At 53.2% G+C, this 24,256-nt stretch overlaps 1 protein-coding gene across 2 annotated transcripts; it reads left to right on the top strand.

Moving 5' to 3' along the window:
* Gtf3c3 (general transcription factor IIIC subunit 3) lies at positions 1–23,852 on the top strand. 2 transcript variants are annotated; one of them, XM_003463342.5, is made up of 18 exons: positions 2–159; positions 1,792–1,903; positions 4,944–5,128; positions 5,933–6,056; positions 6,723–6,914; positions 7,488–7,653; positions 8,534–8,681; positions 9,381–9,456; positions 11,443–11,546; positions 12,149–12,320; positions 13,524–13,726; positions 14,584–14,685; positions 15,448–15,583; positions 17,590–17,827; positions 18,682–18,872; positions 20,262–20,386; positions 21,648–21,800; positions 22,752–23,852. In XM_003463342.5, the coding sequence occupies exons 1-18, from the start codon at positions 58–60 to the stop codon at positions 22,872–22,874; spliced, it is 2,652 nt and encodes an 883-aa protein (XP_003463390.2). In that variant the 5' UTR covers positions 2–57; the 3' UTR covers positions 22,875–23,852. The 2 variants fall into 2 exon arrangements, 1 of the variants encoding a protein (XP_003463390.2); XR_010050948.1 differs by lacking the exons at positions 18,682–18,872; positions 20,262–20,386; positions 21,648–21,800; positions 22,752–23,852 and having other exon boundaries at positions 1–159; positions 15,448–15,704; positions 17,590–17,818.
* Positions 23,853–24,256: the final 404 nt, after the last annotated feature.

The following is a 24,256-nucleotide window of genomic DNA, read 5'->3' as shown; positions in this document are numbered from 1 at the left end:
GCTGCTCTTCCGGTTTCCCCGTCTGGCTTCCGGCTCGGCCGAGCCTCCGCTGCAGCCATGTCGGGCTTCAGCCCCGAGCTCATCGACTACCTGGAAGGGAAGATCTCCTTCGAAGAGTTCGAGCGGCGGAGAGAAGAGAGGAAGACGCGGGAGAAGAAGGTGCGGAGACGCCGGGCCGGCGGGCGGGAGAAGCCGGAGCTGAGCGCGGGGAGGGGCGCGGGAGGGCTCGGGGCTGAGGACGGAGCGGTCCCCGGCCGGGCCGCCCGTGGTGTTGGCGGTAGTTTTAGGGAGAAATAGCCCAGTCTCGCCTGTGGTCTCCAGGCCGAAGGGCGGAGACGCACTCAGACCTCGGGTACTAAAAGTAACGGAGGCTTTCGAAGTGGGTGGTTTCGTGCGATTGGCAGTCTTCACTCGGGTATTTCAAAGTTAGTTTTGAAAGTGGATGAATAAAAGCGCAGTAGTGTGAAATGCTTAGGCAGAATTCTGATTTACATTCCACACACTGTGTAGGGTTCAGATTTTATAAATGCAAAATAAAGCAAATGCATTGCTCCTAAAGACATGATCTGACTGTAGTTCGGGCTGGCCTTGAGCTCACTGTGTAGCCTAGACTGGTCCGGAACTCGGAGATCCTTCAGCTTCAGCCTCCCCAGTGTGGGGATTATAGGCCTGTGCCACCAGCCCTGTGCAAATACCCTTTTCCCCTTCAATTAGATTTTATTGGTGCATTTTATTTATTTGTGTGGAATCTAAAAGTGTAAATAAGGACTGCACATGGAGACCTTGTGTACCTCTATCGTCTATTTTAGACCGGGTTGCACTGTGCAGTTCAGGCTGATCTTGAGTCAGTTTGTAGCCCAGGCTGGTTTCAAACTTGGAACAATCCTCCTGCCTCAGCCTCTGTAATTCCTCCTGGAATTACAGAGGTGTGCAACCATGCCCACTCTTACTACTACATTTCAGTATCTATAATGACCACATTCGTTATAGAGACTTTGTACCTGTACAGGTGAGACAATCTGATTCTTTTTTTCCCATTCCCTGTCCTTCTTTCAGCTCCTCCTCACTTCCATTTATAAAAGCTTTGTTTTCATGTTTTCTTTCTTTTCTCCCTTTTTCTTCTTTCTTTCTTTCTTTCTTTCTTTCTTTCTTTCTTTCAACTTTTCCCTCTTCCCCCCTCCCATGTTCTCCCCATTTCACAATACCTAATAAACATCTTGGGCCTTATTTACACTTTTAAGTTTCTCACATTAGAGAAACAATGCTGTATTTACACGTGTGTCTGATTTATTTCAGTTAATAGTGCAGTCTCAAGGTGCATCCGTTTGCCTAGAAGTCTCTCAAGTTTACCCTTCTTTATAGCAATACAGTACTTTATTGTATAGAAAACTCATATCTTTTTCTTTTCTTTTCTTTTCTTTTCTTTCTTTTTTAAAATTTTTTGGCATTTTGAGATGGTCTCTGCAGTTCAGGCTGGCCTTGGGCTCACTTTGTAGCCTAGGCTGGTCTCAAACTTGCAAAATTAAAAAAACCCCACATCCTTTTGCAATCCTGGAATGATGGGCATTTGGGCTGTTTCCGAGATTAACTGTGACAAACCGTGCTGCTGTAAACATGGCTGCACGTGTGTCATTGTGGTGTGATGCTTTTTGGTCTTTCAGCAAGACACCCAGAAGGGAATAGCCAGGTCACATAGGACCTGGATCTGGTTTGCAAATGCCCTCTTAACAGACACAAGGGTTGGCTGAGTTGTCACTGAGTTTTGCAATAAATTAAAACTGTCAACTACAGGGTCTTCAGGAAGAAGGAAGATTAGCAGCTGAGGAAAACCCAGAGGACTCTGAAGCGCCCTCGTCATCCGGGATCAGCTGTGGCAAAGCCCAGGTCCGAGACCTCAGTGAAGGTGCGTTGAGACAGTTCACTACCGGCCTTAAATGTTGAGAGCACCGAGGGGCGGCCCCAGCTCTGTCCTCACCTTTGCCACTGGATCTCACATAGTTGCCTGCGTTGGCTGCAAACTTGCATCCTGAGTAACTGGAGCTGTAGGCCTGTGCCACCGTGCCTGGCCCAGGAAGTGTATCTTGAGTCAGTAAACTTTGTGAGCCCCAGCGTTGGAAAGTGTTTCAGGTCACATCAGTATTTGTTTAGGGGCCTGTTCATGTATATTGAGTGATTCGTGGTCCTTGGGATTGAAGTCGGGGAGCGCTGAGTGGCATCTCTAGTCCTGTTTGTTTGGGGACAGGGTCTTCCTCCCTTGCCCAGGCAGGCCAGGCTGTCACTGGCTGCCTGCCCCACCCGGGACCTTTCTAGGCTTTCTCAGTTGGTGGCCTCCTCCACCCCATCCTCCTCCAGTGGTACCGAGTTACACTGCTGTACAAGCAGTTCCAAGCTGTGTGAGACAGGAAGGCCGGCCGGCTGCTCTGATGGGACTTACATGTGGCATCAAGAAACGCTTTATGTCCTGACCATCAGTGATACCGTCACAGAATCCTCACATCTCAGCTCTCCAGTGCTTAGCTTTGTAAATCTGGATCCTGAATGCGTCAGTGCCTCGCACTAATGAGGTTTCTTGGACCCAATCAGTGACCTTGCCCTGTCACTGGGTGGATTCGCAGTGATTGCTTCATGTTTCCTGATCAGAGTGCCCAGTCAAGTTAGCCGGGATGCCGGATGCCCGCAGACGGGAGCTCTGGGTGCGGGGTCGGGCTGAGAACTAAGCCGAGCACCAGTCCGGTGGAGCTGGTGGGGGCTGGCGTAGAGTTTGCTGCTCCTCCCCTGAGAAATGAGCCTTACAGTGGAGTGCACACTGGGGAAAACAGACGAGGCTCACTCCTGTGCCTGGGCCGAGTGGGAGGCGGGACTGGGAGGAGCCTGTGCCCTGACAGGCAGGGGGGGGTGGGAAAGGGGCCGGGGTTGTCCTGACGCCCTGTGGGTCAATGCATAGGTGCCGGGGGAGCGGCTGTCCACAGGGCTCTGGAGGGGCAGTGACCGTCCTCCTCCCTGCCCGCAGCTCACCCCTGTGCTGGCCTCGGTCCTCCCTGGAAGCACGGCCTCAGCTGAGAGGGGTCGGGGCTCCTGGTGAGCTGTGAGGCAGGCAGCTGGCCGCCCTCCCCCAGAGACTCCCCTCAGCCTAGAAGGACAAAGGTCGCCCCGTTTCTAGAAGGACTGGCCCCCGACTCTTGGTGGGTGAGCGAGAGCAGGTGCTCTGTGCAGGAGAAGGGCTGGGCTCAGAGCCAGCTCTGGCGAAGTCTTGTTGGAATACATTTTCCATTTTCTCTCCTCCCGCATAGGAGAGAAATGCTGTGAGAGAATAGCTGTCATTTTTATCCTATATTTCCTTAGGACATTTTTATGTAAAACCTTACTACTATATGTGTCAAAATAAGCTAGTTTTGTTCTTAAATGCTAATAAGACCTTCTAACTTCATCCTTGTTGATGTGTTAAAAAAAAGTTTTTTAGTAGCACTGAGGGTTGAGCCCAGGACCTTTGCACAAGGTCATGTTCCCCAGGTGTTTTGTCAGTTGCCCAGGCGGGGCTTGAACTTAGAACCCTCCTGTCTCAGCCTCCGAGCCGCAGTGAATTTTGATGTACTGACCCTTTGCCCACTAACCTTGTGTAGCTCCTACACCCAGGTTTGTGTGTGGAGTCTTTCGGCTCTTCTGTATGTCGTGTGTGGGTAAAGGTAGTTTTTCTTCCTCGCCATCACTTGTGCCTTTTGTTTTTGTGCGCATGGCCAGGCCTCCCTGGCCAGCCCTCCTAGGAGTGCTGAAGGGGGGCGGGAACTGCAGGAGGCTCTGTGTCATTCCCAGTGGCTTCCTGTTTCTTTCCTGTTGCTTCTTCGGGGTTGGGTTTTTGAGACAGCTGCGCAGTTGTGGCTGGCCTTGAACTCACCGTGCAGGCCACACTGGCCTCCAGCTCCAGGGACCCCCCTCAGCTTTTCAAGTGCTGGGATTGATTGCAGGTGTGCACGCCACGTCTGGCTTGTTGAGGGGTTTTGCCCGTAACTTCTGATAATCCTCAGTGACTGGCTGTGTGATTTCCTTATTGGGACATCTTCCATATGCAGAGTGCCAGCGTACGTCAGAGCGTGTCTACCTGCACACAGCATACCTTGCTTTTCGGTTTTTTTCTTTTTTTACCATTCTCCCTCCCTTCCATCCTTCTCCTAACTCAAAAGCTTTGTTTCCATTTTTATCCTTCTGTTCTTCTTCCTCATCCCCTTTTGTATCCCCCTCCTCTCCTTGTTTTCCTTCTGTTTTGAACATTTTCTTCCAATGAAAGTTGTTTTTCCTTGAGATGGGCTCTTGCTGTGTAGTTGAGGCTGACATTGAAACCACATAGCCCACACTGGCCTGGAATTCACAGGACCCTCCTGTCTCGGCTTCCCAAGCCTGGGATTGTAGGTTTGCACCACCATGCCCGGCTTATGTAGATACTCTTATTAGAGATTCTGCCTTTCCTTCCCAGTTGACCAAGCCTTACAGCCATTTTTGGGTACCTTTTCTGAATATGTTACATGTGTCTGCTTTAACAGAAAACTGGCCTCTGACCTGAGACTTGCTCATTCAGGGTCATCTTGTGAATGTCCCGAGATCCTGTAGTGGGCTCCTGAGCTGCAAGGGAAGCGCGTGGCATTAGTGGTAGTGCGCCCACGCCGTGGTACCCTGAAGAGTAGCATTAAGCTGGCCCGTCCTGTGCGCCGGACGCTTCAGGCACGCACGAGTGCCTGGGTGCTTTGTCCACGGTGGTACAGCTCATGCTGGCAGTGACATTTGAAGCCAGTGGCCTTGCTCTCCGGGCCTCCTCTGTCCTTGATGCTAGCGTGGGTGGTGTCCTGTCAGCCTCGGTTACCTTAGGTCTGTGTCCCACGGTGACAACTGGGAAGGTCTTCTCCCTTTGGACCACCGGGTGACTTGTCCCACTCCCCCGTCTCTTTGCTCAGGAGAAACGCCAGATGGGGTGAGTAAGTCCGTTCAGAAGGTCTTTGACTCAATGCTTGGTGAGACTGAAGATGACGAGGAGGACGAGGAGGACGAGGAGGAGGAGGAGACCCCTGAGCAGCCCACAGCAGGCGACGTGTTTGTGTTGGAGATGGTTCTCAATCGTGAATCCAAGAAGATGATGAAAGTACGTCTTTACTCAATTTGGTGTTTGTTTCAGGAAGTGCCACTGTCCTTGAAGGGAAGTTTAAGTACACTCTGGAAACACTTAAAGAACAAGAGAAGAAACGCAATGGGACAGTAGCTGTGCTTTCTCTTAGGGAATCTTACGTTAAACCTTGGTTACTGCTATGAGTCCAGTGAAGTAGTTTACTGTTAAAAGGTTTATGGGGTATCATGCTTTTTCATTTAGAGTAAATAGATTTGCAAGGTGGATCTTTAGTGGAATATATCAGAATAAGCTTCTTGGCATGTAAATCCGTTTTCCAGCGTAATGATTTTACTCCAGTTAGTAATTTAGCTTTTCAGACCACTTTCATTTTTGTTCCACTTAAATATTTTACAGTGTAGCTGCAGATTTAGCTCAGCGGCATAAGCGCCTGCCTTGCAAGCAGGCAGTCGTGAGTTCGATCCCTGGTACCAATAAAAAGGAAAAAAGCCCCCCCCCCCCAAATTTTTTTTACAGTGCTTTGAACTTTCCACTCTAGGAAGCTTTGTTTGTGCTTCTATTTCTGTATGCTTTTATTTACTTTTAGGAAAATTTTGTAACTTCATTTCACAGATAATTCTGTTTTTTTCTGCAGTTGACTTTTTCCTGCAGTATGGCCTTTTAAGGAGTCAGGACTGCAGCCATTTAGGGTCCACTTCTGAGTTAGAAGATAAGAAAGTTTAAAGGATGTTTGTTTCGTTGTGTTCTGTATTTATTGCTGTAGTTGAGTTGAAGTCTTAAACTTCACTGTGCTCTGATTGAGATGTCCTTTGTCTGCTACAGGAGAAGAGGCCTCGGAGCAAACTTCCCAAGGCGCTGAGGGGCCTGATGGGGGAAGCCAACATCCGCTTCGCTCGGGGAAAGCGGGAGGAGGCCATCCTGATGTGCATGGAGATCATACGGCAAGGTGCTGTCCCTGGGGCTGGCCGGGGAGCGGCGCAGTAACCCGACTGTAACGCAGACGGGAAGCGCTTCCGTGAACTGCCTGGAAATGCAACCAGGAGCTTAGGGGTGTTTGTTTGTTTGTTTGTTTTTGAGACAGAAGCAATGTAGTACAGGCCGGTCCCCAGTGCACTAGGCAGCTGGCCTTGAGTTTGCAGCATTCCTCCTGCCTCAGCCTCCAGGGTGCTGGGGTCACAGGTGTGCACCACCATGCCTGGCCTTAGAGCAGTATTTTGATAACATGGATTACCAAGTCACCGTGATGTTCTGGGGTGGGTGCTGTTTAGCTGCTCTGTGCTCTCAGTGGTCCCCGGGTTGGCTGCTGGATGCTGAAAGTCCTCTCTGTGCCAGTGTGCTTTGGAGTGGCCCTGCTGAGTAACTGGCAGAGAGCTGGGCTTTTGATGATGCTGTTTACTTTGTTTTGTTTAAATAATGGTTCATTAAAAACTCTAAAAATGCATGAAAATGAAGTGAATGTGTTTAAATTCCATTAAATACCTTGTATAATTGCACTATGTGATTTTTAAAGAGTTTTGTATTTAGAAAGAAAAACGCACAGTTGAGCTGTTGCATCGATGTCAGCTCCCGAGCGTCCCTCAGCCAACGGCATGTGCTTCCCTACCTCCTGCAGCGCCTCTGGCATATGAGCCGTTCTCCACTCTTGCCATGATATATGAGGACCAAGGTGACATGGAGAAGTCCTTGCAGTTTGAACTGATTGCCGCTCATCTCAATCCCAGTGACACTGAGGAGTGGGTTCGACTGGCGGAAATGTCCCTGGAGCAAGACAATATTAAGCAGGCTATTTTTTGCTACACGAAAGGTAATGAGAATAAACCCTCACTTTGAGTACATGTTTCATAATAGGTGTTTGGTAATTGCGCTGGCTGCTGTGGGTGTGATGTTGGTGGAAATGTGTTTGTTTTGTACGGTCTGATTTAACCAAGATACTTGGGTCTATCTGTTCTTGGCTTATCAGCAGCTTTACTTAACACTGAGCTGATGCAGCACAGAAGTTGGTAGAAGAACAGAACCTTTAGTTTCCCACTGCGGTATCTTGGTTCTAAGCTCCTCCTTGAAAATTCAGGTTGGATTCGAGTAACCAAGAAGCTATGGAGACTCAGATTTTCTCTGCTCTTAATCAGTCCTTATTACGGATTCCTGGGAAGATAGCTTTCTTCCAGATAACTTTCTGTTTGCCCTGGAGAATTAGTTGTGTTTATAAAATTTTCTGGGAAAATTGTAGGTCCCTCTCAGGTAGTGTGTACCTCCTGGTGATGCAAATTTTTTAAAATGGTACTGAGAATTGAACTCAGGACCTTGCCCTTGCCAGATAGGTGCTGTGCCACTGAGCTATGTCCCTGCCTCTTGTGCAATTTTTAATCCTTTCTTCTAGCTCTGAAATATGAACCTACTAATATCCGTTTCCTGTGGGAGCGATCAAGTCTGTGTGAACAGATGGGGGATCATAAAATGGCCATGGACGGGTACAGGCGCATTCTAAACCTTCTGCCTGCATCTGATGGCGAGCGCTTCATGCAGCTGGCCAGAGACATGGCCAAGTAAGTCTGGCGTCCGGGGAGTGGACGTGCTGCCGTCAGGCACCTGCTTCTGTAAGTCAAAGCATGCATTCAAGATAGAATGTGACTCTCGTGGGTATTTGAAGAAGTAGTTTATGTTGTTAAATATAATTTTTTAAAAAATCTTTTTATTTTGGTGCTTTTCTCTTTCCAAGTCAGCTGATTGCTTAGAAAATTTTATATATGAAGTTATAATTCCACTGCTCAGATGCTGAAAAATGAAGCATGTTCTGAAAGGTGGTGAGGTTCCTAGATTTTCATAACTAACAGGAAGTGGTGCATATTTGCAGTACTTTTAAAATTATTTTTTGTTGCATATATGCCAGCGAAGTGTTTGTGATCTGGAATCTTACACTCATTTCATCTTAAGCCAGTCGAATAACATTTTGAGACTAAAAAGTTTCTGACTGCCATGGAGATCTTCCCATGTGTTGCTGGATTAGGTTAAAGAGAGTAAGCAGAGCCTTGGGAGACGAGGTGGGGAGCAGGCAGCACTGGAGGGGCTCGTGAGGGCCAGAGGAGTGAGCTGCAGGAATGAGAGGCAAGGGGAGAATCACAGTGTGCGCGTGCGGTAGGTTCCCGACTTACACACAGGTTCTACTCGGAGAAAACGTTTATGAAGTTGGATTTGTTCCTACACAACACACCGGTAACAAGTTTGCAACTTGAGTGTTTGCACCTTAGCAGCTTACTGTATTTAGATGGAACTGTCCAGAATTGGAGACATACTGAAGTTTGTGAGAGCCAGGACAGTTATATTCCTTCCTCGGATTTTAAGAAAACAGAAGTCAGTTGTTAGATCGCCAAACTAGGACGCGAGTTTCATAATCAGAATTAAGCTTTTGTCTTGTCCATCCTTCAGGAGTTACTATGAAGCCAATGATGGTGCCTCGGCCATCAACATAATGGAAGAAGCTTTCTCCAAACACCAGGCCCTGGTCTCCATGGAGGATGTCAACATGGCAGCTGAGCTGTACATTTCTAACAAGCAGTATGACAAAGCTTTGGAGGTAGGTGTGCTGCCATCTTTTCCTGACATTTGTGCGTGTTTCTGTGTTCTTAAAAATTGGACACCACGCTGGGCGTGGTGGCATAAGTGATCCCTGCACTTAGGAGGCTGAGGCAGAAGGATCAAGGCCAGCCTGGACTGCATGATGAGTTCTAGGCCAGTCTGAACTAGTGACACCATCTCTCAAAAAATAAAAGTTGGCCATTTTAATCATGTTTAAATTAGGTATCCAAGTAACCAGTTTCTAGATTCTGTAGTAATTCCACATGAGATGTAGAATGCAGGTCTCTGGTGGGGCGTGATCGCCCGTGATGGGGTGCTGCGTGTTTCTGTGTGCCCCGGCAGCAGAGCTGGCAGCAGGTATTGAGAGCCGACTCAGACTCTGTGGGTGCTGGGGTCCTTAGCAGGTGGGGTTTCACACACCTTTAGTTAGCACTGGTTAGCGGGGAGTGCGTTTGCCTGTATGGCAGGATTCCTCATTTTCAAAGACTTACTGTTCCTTCTCATACCCCATTTTTATGGTGCAGGGATTACTTGATTATTTATAAATCTCCAAGGGCTGGGGATTTAGCTCAGTGGTTAAATAAGCACCTGCCTAGCACGCATGTGTTGGATCCCCGGTACCAAAAAACGTCTGCACATTATGAAAAAGGCTTTCCATAAATAGTGTTACTTCCTTTCTCTTTTGCTGATTTCTCAGGTCATTACGGACTTTTCTGGAATTGTGCTAGAAAAAAAAGCTCTGGACGAAGGCAGCCCCCCGGAGGAGCATGAAGGTTGTAGTTTGCTGGCACAGCAGCAAGTCATTGTGCCTGCTGGTCTACCGGGTAGCGGATGTTCTTAGGGTTCCCCTGCCACGAGCGCACCAGGCTTCCAGGGACCTGGCGTGGGTGTGGGCCGGGGATGGGAGCCTCACTGGGCCCTGTCGGCCCCGGAGTGCTTGGAGTCCGCGTGCATCTCAGGGGGACGCGGGGTTGTGGCAGTCTCGGTGCTGTCCCTGAAGGGGCTCTGTAGTCCGGGAGGCATGGCTGTCGAGGCGCAGGTTTCTTAGTTCTTCTGATGTGAAAACCAGGAGAGTGAGTTGTCTCTTTACGGGGTGAGGGTCAGTCACGCGTCACCCTGGCTGGCGGGCCTTGCAGACGTCCCTGCCCCTGTCCCGGCAGCTTGCTGGCCCTGTGGCCCTTGCTGTTTCTCTGCACCTGCCTGCCTGAGTTGGTGACCATGTGACAGGCCGGGCCCAGGCTCCAGCCTGGCTGCGCTGCTCTTGTTCCCTGGAGCCCTTCCTGCCCCGTGAAATGTTTGGCCGCTCTGCCTTGTCTTAGCTGAGGTTGTGACCTCTGCTGTCTTCTGTCTCTGCCTGCTCGGTTGGACTTTCATTTCTGGCCCTGCAGAATGGCTTGATTTTAGCCATCTTGATTTCAGGACAGTTGACGTTTGCTTTGTGATTTGATGTAGCAGCGAGGATTTTGGTTTTAGCGTTTTGCAGACGGTCTTATGAGGCGTATCTCCCGGAGCAGCGTCTGAGTGCTGCTGTGTGGCACTGTGGCTGGGGTGCTTTACAGGCCCAGAGGCCAGGCCGGCTGAGATCGGGCCCTGGTGCGCTGGCGGCCGGCAGCCGCTCTCCTCGGGGCAGGCGGAGCGAGCGGGGGGCCTCCCTGAGGCCTCTTGCAGAGGACGGGCTCCCCACCCTTTCGCCGCTGGCTTGGGCTTCGTTTCAGTGTGGAGTTGTAGGGAACTCGATTTCTACCAAGCAGATCCAAGTGATGGGGTTTGCAGTATGGAACCCACATGTCATATCAGAGTCCCTGGAGTGGACCTGGCCTTATCCTCAGTGCTATGGCAAGGGGCTCCGTGAGAAGGCTAAATGTCAGTTATTATCTTGGCGCTGCTCAGTGGTTAAAAAGTCTCCTGATGTTAAAACTTGTCCAGATCTTCCTGTGACATGTAGCATTATGTGGTACTGTAATTTATGGCCAGTTCTAAAAAATGGATGAGTTTAATTTTTAAAGTAATTTTAGGGCCGGGGGTATGGCTCAGTGGCATAGCGCCTGCCTGACAAGTGCAAGGCTGTGAGCTCAACTTCTGGTACAAAAAAAATGCTAATGTTCTGTGCTTTTGGATTTTGTGAATTGGAGACATCAAATTTACTTGGAATTTATACAGAACATAAAATCAGTGTCAGAAGTTTTTAAAGATTTCCATAGCTTTAAAAGTTGTTTTTGCTATAATGAAGTTTTAGTAAACAGCACTATCAAAGCCAGGCATGGTGGTGCACGCCTGCAATCGCAGCGCCCCACCCCCCCACCCCGGGAGGCTGAGGCAGGAGGATCCTTGTAAATTCAAGACCAGCCTGAGCTACAAAGTGAGCCCAAGGCCAGCCTGAGCTACATAGCAAGACCCTGTCTCAGAGAGACAAAGAACAAAGAAGAAGAGGAAACGGAACCGCAGTGTCACTTTACCCATTGCTCAGCCTTTGGTAGGAGACAGTAGAAAGACAGTTTTGAGTTCAAGAAGACGCGCGTACATGTCAGTTGTGACGTTTCTGCGGAGCTTTGGTAGTGCGGGCTTCATGCACGTTTGGGTGAAGTAGACAGAAAGACGGGATGGGAAGGAACGGTGCAGAGGAGGTCAGCCGGGGCGGTATCGGGGCGGAAGGGCCGTGGAGTCGTTCGCTCGGACACAGAGCCTGAGTTGGGGTGTGGGTGAGCCCTTCGCTGCCCTGGCGAAGCTGGCAGGCGGACGGCTCCTGTCTGACTCCGCAGCCGCCGAGACTGTGACCTGCGCCATCCCCGAGGGCGTGCCCATAGACATCATGGTGAAGCTGATGGTCAGCCTGGTGCACCTCAACATCCTCGAGCCCCTCAGCGTGAGTAGCAGCGAGACCCCCGGCTCCCCCTGCACAGGAAATGACCGAGGAGGGCACAGCCGCCGGCAGCACCCTCCTGGCAGTGGCTGGGCACAGCTCAGGGCTGGGCTTGGGTTTCTTCCCCGTAAACAACCGGGATCGGCCCTCGGACAGCCCTGGCGGGCCTGGGTGCACCCTGTGGTAGAGCTTGCCGGGCCTGCACGGGGAGGAAGGGGACAGAGGGGAAACACGAGGCTTCTGCTCCGCTGGCCTGCGGGTACAGCACTGAGGAGAACACGGTACAGCGTCCCTGCTCTGATACGTCTCTGTTCCCAGGGAATGGGTGATACGGAAAGTGTTTGTAGACTGCTAGTTGGTGTAGGTGTTCTAGAGAAAAACAGAAAAGAGGGTAATTCTGTGCACGTTTTCAGTAGAGGATCGGGCCTCCCTTCCAAAGTGACCTTGAGTGAGAAGTGGGCAGAGAGGACCCCTGGAGCCGCACAGGGTGTGGGCTCAGCCCCCTGGGTCGGAGGGCAGGGAGGGAGTTGCGTCCCTTCCGCAGGCGCTGCTCCCACCGAGCCGACCCACGCGTGTGTGCTGACTCCAGCTCCTCCATGCTGCAGCCGCTCCTGACCACGCTGGTGGAACAGAACCCCGAGGACATGGGCGACCTCTACCTGGACGTGGCGGAGGCCTTCCTAGACATCGGGGAGTACGGCTCTGCGCTGCCGCTGCTCAGCGCGCTGGTGTGCTCCGAGAGATACAGTCTTGCTGTGGTGTGGCTTCGCCACGCAGGTGACGCGTTGCCCTGGGGCCCCTGGGCGGCGGCGGGGACTTGCTGTGCCAAGGTGGTCACAGTCAGAGTACCACTGTCCCAGTGCATGGATGTGTGGCTTCAGGGCAGGTTTGGAGATAAAAAATCCGTCTCCCTAAACTGCCACACAATTTCCCCACCTGCTGGTTTAGGGACCGGCTGACTGCATGGTAAGAGAGTCAAAGGACCGAGATGTCCCTCAGATCCCTGTCTTAACTGCACACTTCAGTTTCTAGCACTGTGGCACTGGACATGGGGTAAAATTAACCTGGGAAGAGTTTCTATAGATTTACATTTAACGCTATTTTTAGAAAATATTAGTTCTCATGTTCTTTAAGCTACACATTCTCAAAATGATACTTTATTAGTCATTTTATTTCACTGTGCCTATGTCCCAGTAGTGGAAATAAATGCTTTAGAGCAGAAAAGCAAGGTTTCTTACTAATTAAACATAAAAAGAGATGTTTAAGATACTGCATGATGGAAGACAGTTCTAGGCTTTCTCATAGTATATGGCAGCAGCAAGTTCTCTGCACTGGAGAGAACTGGTTGACGATTCAGGACAGGAGGTAGCTCGCCCCGTCCCAGGAACCAGGAAAGAGCCCTGCATGCTTCCCTAATAATACATGTGAGCTGTGGGAGTAAGTTTGAAAGATGAACGAAGCATCCCACACAGGGTCCCACTGCGGCCAGTTCACGTCTGCCACAGAATCCAGGGTGGGGCTTGTGTAAAAATCCCAGTTCCTAAATACGTAGGCAGCTAATAGTTTGTAAAGCACTGTGCCCTAATGAACATGTCTGTGGGTTAACTCTGAACTCACCATGTTTGCAATGTGTTACCAGAGGATACACTGGAACAATTCAGATATCAGGTAGAATGGTTAAGTAGTCACTTTATTATCCAGCTGTTCAGAAGGCCTGTGGATATGTGGTGCCACCTGGGCACAGCTGAACACCTGCCAGTGTGTGTGCTGACTGCAGTGCAGCCTTCCAGACCTAATTGGATCCCGCGCTCGGCAGATTCCCTGGCCACCCAGTAGGGATTTTGTGTGCGCACGAGCCGTGCGGGCCGAGGTGCATCCTCTCGGTGCCCTTCGCTGTTGCACGTTGCTGCAGGTGCAGAGCTGGATCCTTGGGGCGGTTTGCAGCCTGCAGCCAACCCCGCCTTCTCTGCCCGCTCCTAGAGTGCCTGAAGGCCTTGGGCTACATGGAGCGTGCCGCCGAGAGCTACAGCAAGGTGGTGGAGCTGGCCCCGCTGCACCTGGACGCCAGGATCTCCCTTTCCACCCTTCAGCAGCAGCTGGGCCGGCCTGAGAAGGCGCTGGAAGCTCTGGAGCCCATGTATGACCCGGACACGCTGGCACAGGATGCCAGCGCCGCGCAGCAGGTGGGTGCCGTCTCGCTCCTCTTGCTCAGTGCCGAGGCCACCTGCGGCCGTGTCCACGGCTCTGTGTCACTGTGTGTGACTAATCGGTTAGATTCCTCCTCTACTCAGAAGGGTGTATTTTAAGAACCAAAAAGGCAACAAATGCTATCGAGGTGGAGGGGACCTGAGACCCTCCTGCACTGCTGGCGGAAGTGTAACTGGTGCAATCACTGTGCAGTCCTGAAAAACCAGTTCCCCGGGAACGGCTGCACCTTTCTGGGTGTGCTCCCCAAAGCGTTCAAGATGTGCACTGCGGTGGTGCCCCCTTAACTCGGATCAGCCCCGAGGCTGGCCCTCAGACAGCTGGGAGGCCAGGTGAGGTGTAGACACCGCGATACCGTGACTCAGCCATCAGGAATGAATTCGTGCCCTGTGCGGAACGGTGGATGGGTTCCAGGACCATAGTGTTAGGAGAAGCACGTCACACACAGGACTGTAAATGCTGCATGACTAAGTCCAGACGCAGGGTGAAGAGGGGGGCTGCTAGGAAACGGGCGCGGGAGCCCGGGGGCCGATGGAGGTGAGCAGCAGCAGGACGGCTCCACGTGTGCACTGCGCATTGGTGGTCCCTTCCGGGGTCCCCAGAGCGAGTGCAGCTGCTGGGACTGACGTACATACGGATGAAACAGCAGTGTCAAGTTCCTGGGTTTCAGCCGTGAAGCTTGTTAGCCATTCTAAGTGGTGGTTTCTAAAACGCCGAGCCTCCGCCGTCAGGAAGATCGATGAGCAGCTGCGCCTGCAGCTTCAGCTCCTGGCGGAGCGGCTGGCCGGCCACTGGCCGGGAGCGCGTCTCACACCCACCTGTGCTTGTCCCGCAGGAGCTGAAGCTGCTGCTGCACCGCTCCACGCTGCTCTTCTCACAGGGCAAGATGCACGGCTACGTGGACACGCTGCTCACCATGCTGGCCATGCTCCTGAAGGTGGGCGCCGCCTGCTGGGGCCCCGCGGCCTCGGGAGGGTTCGTCTGGTGTCTGCAGTTGGGGGGGCTTCAGCCCTTGACGCTTCTCCAAGTCAGAGGAAAGAAGGGCTTGGAGTTTGGTGGTGTGCAGGTGAAAGTTCTCTGTGACAGTGTAATTCCCCCGAGAGGGAGCGGCAGGACGCTAGCCTGTGCTTACTGAGGACAGTGAGCCTGCTGGCGCTGTGGACAGAACCACAGCAGAGGGTACTCCGCAGAGCCCTGCTCCCGGTCAGCGTCCTCGAGCCCGGCTTTGTGCGGGAAGTAGGCACGCATGTGCTTGCTGGCGCGCACTCTCGCGCTGTCCTCTGTTTTCCCCTGCCTGGCTCCTTCTCCCTGCTTGCCCGTCTTCCCTGCGTGTTACAGTTTTTTCTTGTGGTTTTTGAGGCAGGTCTCACTGTGTGGCAGGCCTTGAATTCACTATGTAGCCCACGTGGGCCGTGAACTCATGGCAGTGCTCCTGCCTCAACCGTCACGGGTGGGATCACAGGCATGAGCTGCCACACCCAGCTCTGCACGGTTTATAAAGTGTGGGTTGCTTTCTTTTCTCTGCTAAGGTGAATAGTGTGACCTCTCTGACTCCTTTGGTAAGAAGAGTACTTTTAAGGTATTTGTGTGCCTGTATGTTTTCCAGCATGGCAGTCTGACTGCTCTTTAGAGTTTTCATTCACGTTCATAGTCTTGGATAGATCGAGTGAAACATAACTGAGTATCGTCTTTAATTCAGGTAGCTATGAACAGAGCCCAGGTCTGCTTGATATCCAGCTCCAAATCTGGAGAGAGACATCTCTACCTTATGAAAGTATCGAGAGACAAAATATCAGACAACAGTGACCAGGAGACAGCAAACTGTGATGCAAAAGGTACTTCACTTGGCGTCATTGTGTGGCTCAGCTGAGTGACTCATGAAGTAATCCGTAGTGACCACTGGAAATAGACCTTTTTCAGAAGGCGAAAGTTCGCACTCTTCATACCTCATCTACAGTAAGCTCATCTGATCTTGAAAGCTGAGTATAGGGACTGGGGGTTTAGCTCAGTGGCATAAGTGCCTGCAAGGGGAGCAGGAGGTTGTGAGTTTGCTCTCCATTACTAGGGGGAAAAAAAAGCAAAGTCTAAATGTACATGTGTGAATGGGTCGGATTCATTCCTAAATCTGAGTCTGACAAAGGGAGTCTCACACAGTGCACCTCAAATATTCCTAAATCACGGCCTTACGAACACTTGAAAGAAGCTGGCACACCCATAATCCCAGCAATGTGGCAGGCCGAGGCAGGAGGATCCAAGCTTGAGCCCTGCCTAGGCAGTGAGCAGCTTAAGAAGAACTTGTTTCAAAATTTAAAAAAAGAGAGGGGGCCAGAGACACAGCTCAGTGCAAATGTCTGGTTCAAGCCCCGGTAATGCAGAATTAACAGGAAAATATTTCTTGTATCCTTCTGTGACAGAAAAGTAAAACGTTTTTCGGGATTGGGGATCAAACTCTGGACCTCACACTTGCCAGGCAGGCACTGTGCTAAATCCTTGGCTCTAATTTTTACTTTTTAAGAAGAAAAAAATACTTGTAAGAAATTTGTGTAGCATAGATCAGAGTAGGACTATTTGTCCAGTCATCCAGTTGTGTGTGTCCCGCTCTCTACTGAACACGTGTGGTAAACAGAGGTGGTGACAGTCACGGAAGGGCTAAATAAGATGCGTCTGGTCCTGGTCTCAGGTTAGGACGAAGAGGCATCAGGAAGGCTACGCATGTAAGGTTATGTGGGGTTTCAGAAGTGGCTTAGGCTGCAGTCTCGAGCTGCAGGGAGATCTGGCTTCGATGAACTCAGCAGACACAGACTGCAGGCCATGAGAGCCGGAGGACCTGCGGGAGGGGACAGCCGCCAATCACCTGGCCCCGGGGCTGCTCGCCCATCCCGGGCCACCCCGCCAGCCCTGCCTCTGCCGCATGTGTTCCGAGCCATAGTCCTCTGTACTGACCTGCCGTTTCAGGCCTGTGGGTGGCCTTAGCTTTGCAGGGCTCGCTGATCACGGTGTGTGGGGAGCAGGTCACCCTGCAGATGGGGATCGGGTGAGTGAGCACTTCGGCCATGCCCAGGTCCCCACTCTGCTGCGGTCCCTCGGGGGAATCTTCCCACATCGCTGGTCCCTGCAGTCGTTCTGGTTCAGGAATGTGGAGAAGCCCTTTGGGCAGCAGCTGCGTAACTTACTGTTTCCTTATTTTTAGTGATTGCTTCTGATAATTAAAGCCAGTAATAAGCATCTTCATATACATATTTATTCGTATGTTGCTTGTCTGGATAGATTCCCAATGAATTACTCGATCAAAGAGTAAAAATGTTTTTTTTTTTTCTAATAAGGTTAAAGGTTTTTAACAGAGAAATAAGGGAAACAAGGCTTCTAAAAGAAAAATTTAAAGGTGGAGGAAGGACACTTGAGATTAGGTTGGGGCAGCCCGAGTCTGGGGCAAGAACTTGGCCTCGTTTGCCGAGCCGCGCAGGACGCCGCCTTCTGCATAGACACCTCCTTGGAGCGTGTTCTCCGGGAGGGAGGGAAAACCCTGCGGGCGCTGAGCCCAAAGTCCTGGGGTTGCGGGTTGTCCTGCCACGCAGAAGGGACAGTGCTTAGGGTCAGGCCCCTAAGACCAAGGTTATGGTTCTGGGGTTTTTTTTGTTTGCTTTTGTTTTTGAAAGAGGGTCTTTTTTGAAACAGGGTCACGCTCTGCAATTCAGGCTGGCCTTGAGCTCGCTTTGTAGCCCAGGCTGGCCTCGAACTTGCAGCAGTCCTCCTGCCTCAGCCTCCGCAAAGTACATCTTACAGCTGGCTGTGTGAAGCTGTCTCACCAACACTGTCCTCCCCTGCCCCGCTTGCCCCGCAGCAATATTCGCCGTGCTCACGAGTGTCCTGCCCAAGGATGACTGGTGGAACCTTCTGCTGAAGGCCATTTACTCCTTGTGTGAACTGTCGCGCTTTGAGGAGGCCGAGCTGCTGGTGGACTCTTCACTGGAATATTACTCGTTCTATGACGACAGGCAGAAGCGCAAAGAGCTAGAATACTTTGGTCTGTCTGCTGCAATTCTGGACAAAAACTTCAGAAAGGCCTACAACTACATCAGGTGACATTATTTAATTAGATTACTGGCCCGCATCCATAAAGAAGAATTAGTACATGCTTGTTGCTTACTGGTTTGACTCCCTGGTGGCTGTCAGAGGCAGTGTTTGAGACCATGGGCCCTGGAGCGAGGCTTTCCGGGTTCGGAGTCCAGCCCTGCAGCTTTGTGGCTGTGGGACCAGGGCTGCGTGTGGAACTTCTGGTGTTCCCATGGGCTGCTTCTTCAGCTTCCGTGTATAAAAAAAGTTCTCTCGCCTTGTAATCCACACAGTGGTTCAGTGGGTTACTGCATATAAAACTTAGAGCTGGTTGTGGTGGCACATGCCTCTTGTCCCAGCGCTCAGGAAGCTGAGGCAGGAGGCTTGTTGCAAGTTCAAGGCCAGCCTGAACCACATAGTGAGACCCTGTGGTGGCACTAGGGATTAAACCTAGGACTTGCACCAAGTTACCTTCCCAGTCTAACCTTTTAGAGAGGGTCTCGATAACTGTGTCACCTTTCTTAATGTTTTTTGGTTTGGTTTAAAGCTTTTGTTGAAAAACAGACAAAATGGGTTGGGAGTTTAGCTCAGCGGCATAAGGGCCTGCCTTGCAAGCAGGCAGTCGTGAGTTCGATCCCTGGTACCGATAAAAACGAAAAAGACCAAAAAAAGAAAAACAGACAAAGTATAGACCGCTAACTTGGGCAGCATTTTCTGGGATAAATCTGTGGTGGAAGAGGGTTTGCTTACATGGATTGAAGCGGTTTGTTCTTGTTGAAGGTGGCGCACCTCAGTGTGGCAAGAACACCACTGCAGGTTTCCCTCTAAGACATTAGAGTCTTTCCAGCGGTTCGTTCTTACTGTCCTCCTGCAATTTTAGGATAATGGTAATGGAAAATGTCAATAAACCCCAGCTCTGGAATATTTTCAACCAAGTTACCATGCACTCCCAAGATGTGCGCCATCATCGCTTCTGCCTCCGCCTCATGCTGAAGAACCCGGATAGCCACGCCCTGTGTGTCCTGAACGGGCACAACGCCTTTGTGTCTGGCAGTTTCAAGCACGCGCTTGGTGAGTGTCCTATCCGGCATGCAGCCTCGAGGTGTACAGAGGGTGGGCCAAGGGCCTGGCCTTGGGGGCCGGGCTGCCTGGGGCTAAACGTTAGCTTCTCCAGAGCACCTCGCTCAGTTTCCCTGCTCTCGGCTCCACAGCTCCGAAATGAAGACAGGCATTGGACCTGCACTGCAGATAACTGGGAACATTAAATGAGTTCATGTAAACCCCTTAAAACAAGGCCTGAGCCGGGCATGGTGGTGTGTCTGTCATCCAGCGCTAGGCTGAGCAGGAGAAAAATCCCGTACACAGGGTAAATGCCCTAAGTACTACAGCGGTCCCTTGGGTGCACAAAAACTGGTTTTTGCAAATAATTTTGTTTGCAAATAAGCATTTGGCAAATCTTGATTTTGTTTGTAAATTCTGCATTAGGTGATGAACACGCCTGCAGCCATCTTGGCCCACAAACGTGGCCATGTTTCCAAAACCCTGGAGCACAGCAAGAGTGGGAACCACTGTCAGAAATGATGACAGTAACATTATCCTTACAGACTTTTAGTTTTGAAGGATTAAAGTCGTTCTGTCACTCATTTTAAGGGTCAGTGATTCTCCCTGCTTTTTTAAAATACTGGTTAATTATAGATGTTTTGTCATCTAGTTCTAATTTTAGGTAATGCATAAAAGGATTTAAGATTGCTCCTAGTGATTTCTTTGTTTTTTGGTATTGGAAATTGAACCCAGAACATGGTGCTTGTGCCACCAACCTGTACCCCAGCCCTCACGGTCATTTCTTTAGGAGCAAGATTTTTATACGTTGCTTAGAAATTCTAGTTCAGTTTCAGGGAAGTTCATCGTCATTTTTGATACAGGATCAGAAGCAAACAAGAAAAATACCTGGTGAAATGTTTAAAATTGGGCACCCAGCTCCTGCTGGCTGTGGGCTGGTGTTGCCGAGTTTGCTTCTGATGAACTGTCATTGGGCTGTTAGCAGTTTTAGGTTGGGGCACGGTGGATGTTTTTGTAACTGCCATGACGTCAACCAGCAGGTGTTGAAACTGTCGTCTGCCACAGTGTGTAACTTACATCGAGGTTACTTTATGTTCCTATGTTACCGGGGCTCTAGCGTCACCGTTCTCTATCCGCACAGCATGAGGCAGAGATTCTTCCTTTAGGAGAAAACTGTGCCTGACTGTCCTGCCATGTTCGATCGCTTTTGACATAATATACACAGTTCCTAAACTCCATAATACATTAAACTTAGCTTTTCTCAGCAACACTAGTTGCTAAGTTGAGGAAAAGTAAAAACCTAGGGACCAAACCTGTTTTCCTTTTACCATTTGCACAACCACATGTGAACCTGTAAAACAAACTGGTTAACTTTGCACACCACTGCACACCGTCTTGCAGCGCAGTACACGCAGGCCTTCCGCGCGCGGCGTGATGAGCCACTCTACAACCTGTGCATCGGCCTCACCTTCGTGCACATGGCGTCCCAGAAGTATGTGCTGAAGAGGCACGCGCTCGTCGTACAGGTGAGTGTGGACCTCTCACTGCTTCTGTGGTCCTCGGAAATTCAGTGTGGGGATTCAGCACTCCGTGAAATCCTCCTTCAAACATAGTGCTGGCCACGTGCCTGCTGAGGTCCAGCAGCGCGGTGAACAGCACAGCCAGGGCACAGAGGAAAGGCCCAGCAGTGTCCCAGCCCGAGACCCACCCAAGAGAGGAGAGGGGGGAAGGGGAGGGGGCAAGAGGGGGGAGAGGGAGGGGCCGTGTGTGCCTGGTGGTCGCTGATGGTCTGTTGCTCCAAGGCGGCACCGTCATGGCCGAAGCTGTTTAGCCCATTCATGGCAGCGCAGCCCCTCTGAGTCCAGGCTGGCCTTGAACTCACCACGTAGGCCAGTATGGCCCCAAACTGGCAATGACCCTCTCACCCCTGCCTCCCAGGGGCTGCATTTCCAGGCACACGCCACCAAACGTGACTCAATGGCGAGCTCTGTAGTTCACGCGCAGCGGGGCCGCAGCTCGCCTCGCTGCTGGGCGCCTCTGGTCCCAATGCGTGGTGCCCCTGCCTGCTGGGATCACTGGTGGACACACAGTTCCATCTGGGTCCTGTGTGCTGCCCAGGCGCGGCCAGGAGCAGCAGGCACCGCCTAGTGTGGTGCCGTTATAATAACGGGGAGGTGGAAACGCTGCTCCCCAACCTCCGGGCAGAGCAGGCACTGCGCTCCCAGGGGGGCAGCCGCGGCTTGGAGCAGAGCGGACACCGCTGGCCGGGCTGGGCCAGGTGGTAGAAGATCTGGGGCTCGGGTGGCCCCGCCGGCCCGTTCCTGCGGCCTCTGTGGCACTGGCTGCACTGGGGCCCGCGGTCCCTGGCCTTGGACGTCCTCAGCCCCACACTCCCTGCCCGGGCGCTCTGTCGCCAGGTCCCCAGGAGTGGCTGTCCCCGCTGTCGCCCGCCGAGTGTCCTTGCAGAGTCTCCCCCTGGGCAGCTCTATGGGGTGCTGTGTTGCCGAGGGACGGCTCGCCCCTGGGAGCAGCGTCGGACTCCGCCCCGCCTGCCGCCACTGCTGGGGTGCGGCTGGGGTCAGATAGAGCCAGCCTCCGCTCTCCACTGTCACCAGCACCGCTGGCGGGCTCATCGTGTCACAGGACCGTGCCTCTGGGTTACGGTGCTGTGGGCAGCCGGGTCCTGAGCGCGGGACCTTTGTGAAGCGTCGTTCGCGCCCCGCGCCTGGCCAGGGGGCTCGGCGCCCCTGCCGGTGAGTGAGTGAGTGAGCCTGGTCTCCCCCGCAGGGCTTCGCCTTCCTGAACCGCTACCTCAGCCTGCGGGGCCGCTGCCAGGAGTCGCTGTACAACCTGGGCCGCGCCCTCCACCAGCTGGGGCTGACGCACCTGGCCATCCACTACTACCAGGCGGCGCTGGAGCTCCCGCCGCCCGTGGCGCAGGTACCGGCGACTGCGGCCTCCGTCTGCTGCTGGACCGGCTTGCTGGCCTGTGCTGTCCGTCACAGCGGCGGGTCACGGCTGTGGGGTTGTGGTGTTTTTGTCTGCTAAGGGAGGGTCTCCTGTGCAGTTCAGCCTGCACTGAGCTCACTCTGTGGCCCAGGCTGGTCTCAAACTTGCAATGATCCTCCTCCCTCGGCCTCCAGAGAGCTGGGGTCACAGGCATGCACAAGCCTGTCCCCGTCCCTGCACCTGCTCCTCAGCCTCGCCCCACTGTCCCTCGGCCCGCCTTCCCACAGGAGTGGGAACCTTCCTGCCAGCCTCGCCCAGCCGTGCCCCCCCCAGCGCCCTCCCGCGGTAACTGTGGGAACGACAGCGGCCGCCCCTTAGCTCCGCGGACTCACCAGTTACCCTTCTGGCTGTTGGGGACGGCGCTGCAGTGACCTGGGTGCCGAGGTCTCTCCGGCACCCTGAGCCCCTTTCCTGCAGGCACCCACGCAGGACAGGGTTTGTGGTCCTGGAGCCTGCGGGCGGGATGTGGCCACGGTGGAGCGGGCAGTCAGAGGCTGTGCGGGAACCCCAGGCCCCTCTCCCCATGATTTCCAGCTTCTGTCTGGGCCTCACTGAGAGGGTGCTAGTGACAGTGACAGGAGAGGCAGGGGCGTGGGAGAAGGAGCGGCTCACCGGGCCTGTGCAGGCCCTCCTCGCGCTGAGCGTGGGTCCCTGGGTGTCCTGGGAGGAGGAGGGGTGTGGGGGCCCCCCTTGCGCCCTGAGGTCGGGGACAGGACAAGGAGAGGGCCCTCCAGCAGGCTGGTCCTTCCCGGGGCGCCTGCTCCCTTCAGCTGAGGCGGCCCCTTCTAGTGTCCTCGGGCTTCCGTGGCTTTGGAGACTTCCCCTGCCAGGCGCGACCGGGTTGGCATACGATGCCAATGCTCCCTGTGCTCTGTCCTCCAGGGCATCGAGGTCGACCAGGTGGACCTGCGGCGGGACATCGCCTACAACCTGGCGCTTATTTACCAGGGCAGCGGGAACATGCTCATGGCCCAGCACCTGCTGCTCACACACTGCACCGTCTGAGCCCGAGGCAGGGCAGCTTGGGGACCGTCCTGGAGCAGCTGCCCCTCACCTGCGGGGGCCCTGCTGCGCTGCCCTCGCCACCTGGGGCCCTGAAGCCGAAGCCCTGGGCCGGGGCTGCGTGGTGCAGATGTCACGTGCTGGCTGCTCGCTCCTGGCTTGTGTCACAGCTTCCACGTGAGCGTGCGTGTCCTGTGTCACCTCTAGCATTGTACGGTGGCACTCGGCCGCCGCTGACCATGTGCGGGTGGCCAGTTCCCACCTGCCACGTCTGCCTTGAGCGCGCATGTCCCTGACTCATGGTCACTTCTGGAGGGGACTCGTGGGGATGGGCGCTGGGGACAGAGTCAGGACACAGGTGCCGCCCATCCTGTGGCTGTGCAGCTACATGGTGGACACCGGAACCACACTCACTCAGTGCAGCTCTTCCACCCTAATCCGCAGGGTGTCTGTGGGATGGAAAGCTTTGCCATCACCCACGGTTGTCGCCCGGCCAGCTCGCTGGCCACCTTTCCAGGGCACAGAGGGAAGCTGCTCGCCGAGAAGTGAGCCTCTGTGATGGACGCAGCCCTGTCACCGCCTGACCTCGGTTTCCAGGCAGGAGCTGGGGGCTAAGCCCTTCCTGAACCTGCACGGCTTGGCGGCACTGACAGAGGCGGAGTTCAGAACACAGCGCCAGGGCTAGCAGAAAGGGTGCTGTCACCACGGCCGCCTCCGGGGAGCTCCACGTCGCTGAGGCCACGTGAGGGATGAGGTGGGAGCCTTGGCCTCGCCCCAGCCCCGTGTTCTTCAGTCGTGGGTAGAGGAACGCGCTGGACGTCCTGCTGGCCTCGCAGCAGCTTTTCAGGACCCTGGTACGAGGCTCGGGAGAAGCCACACGGGAGGCCGTCCAGGGCCTCCTGCTGCTGTTCAGCTCGCACCTGTGACGGGTAGAGGAACCTACTCTGTGTGTGCACCATTTAAATAAACATTTCTCGGGCATTGGTTTTCTGGGAAAAGGGCCTCGCTGCGTGGCGCAGGCTGGCTCAGCCTCGCAGGGGCTGCAACTCAGGGTGTGCGCCGCTGCTCCCGGTTTAATGCTGTTTCACATAGTGCTGACGCGTCTCGTTTCAGGCTGTGGCCACCGTGCTAGGGCGAGTTAGGGCAGGGCCTCAGGCCCGCTCTGGGTGCCACTGTGTCCAGTTCCCCTGGGGTCAAGCCTGTGCCACCACGGTTATGCGACCTCGGCATGGTTCCTGCAGCCCCTTGTAGCACAGTGCGATCCCTGCTGCCACCACCACCGTCACTCCCAGGTCGGCCCTGCAGGGAGACTGTTGTCTAGCCCGGTGCCAGGCCCCTCCTGCCTTCGGGTCTCTCTCTCCCTCGGCAGTGAGCCCTGTGTCAGC

This window comes from Cavia porcellus, unplaced genomic scaffold (assembly GCF_034190915.1).
Source record: "Cavia porcellus strain 051 isolate PalLab524CR breed Dunkin Hartley unplaced genomic scaffold, mCavPor4.1 scaffold_12, whole genome shotgun sequence".
NCBI classification, from domain to species: domain Eukaryota; kingdom Metazoa; phylum Chordata; class Mammalia; order Rodentia; family Caviidae; genus Cavia; species Cavia porcellus.
This window is presented reverse-complemented; position numbering and strand designations above follow the sequence as displayed.

What these genes read in the sequence shown, in the direction of transcription:
- Gtf3c3 (XM_003463342.5), top strand. Translation starts at nt 58, where the DNA reads ATGTCGGGCTTCAGCCCCGAGCTCATCGACTACCTGGAAGGGAAGATC. An exon ending in GGTCCGAGACCTCAGTGAAG is followed by an intron (nt 1,904 to 4,943) that starts GTGCGTTGAGAC and finishes CTCTTTGCTCAG; the next exon opens with GAGAAACGCCAGATGGGGTG. An exon ending in GGCACGCGCTCGTCGTACAG is followed by an intron (nt 20,387 to 21,647) that starts GTGAGTGTGGAC and finishes TCTCCCCCGCAG; the next exon opens with GGCTTCGCCTTCCTGAACCG.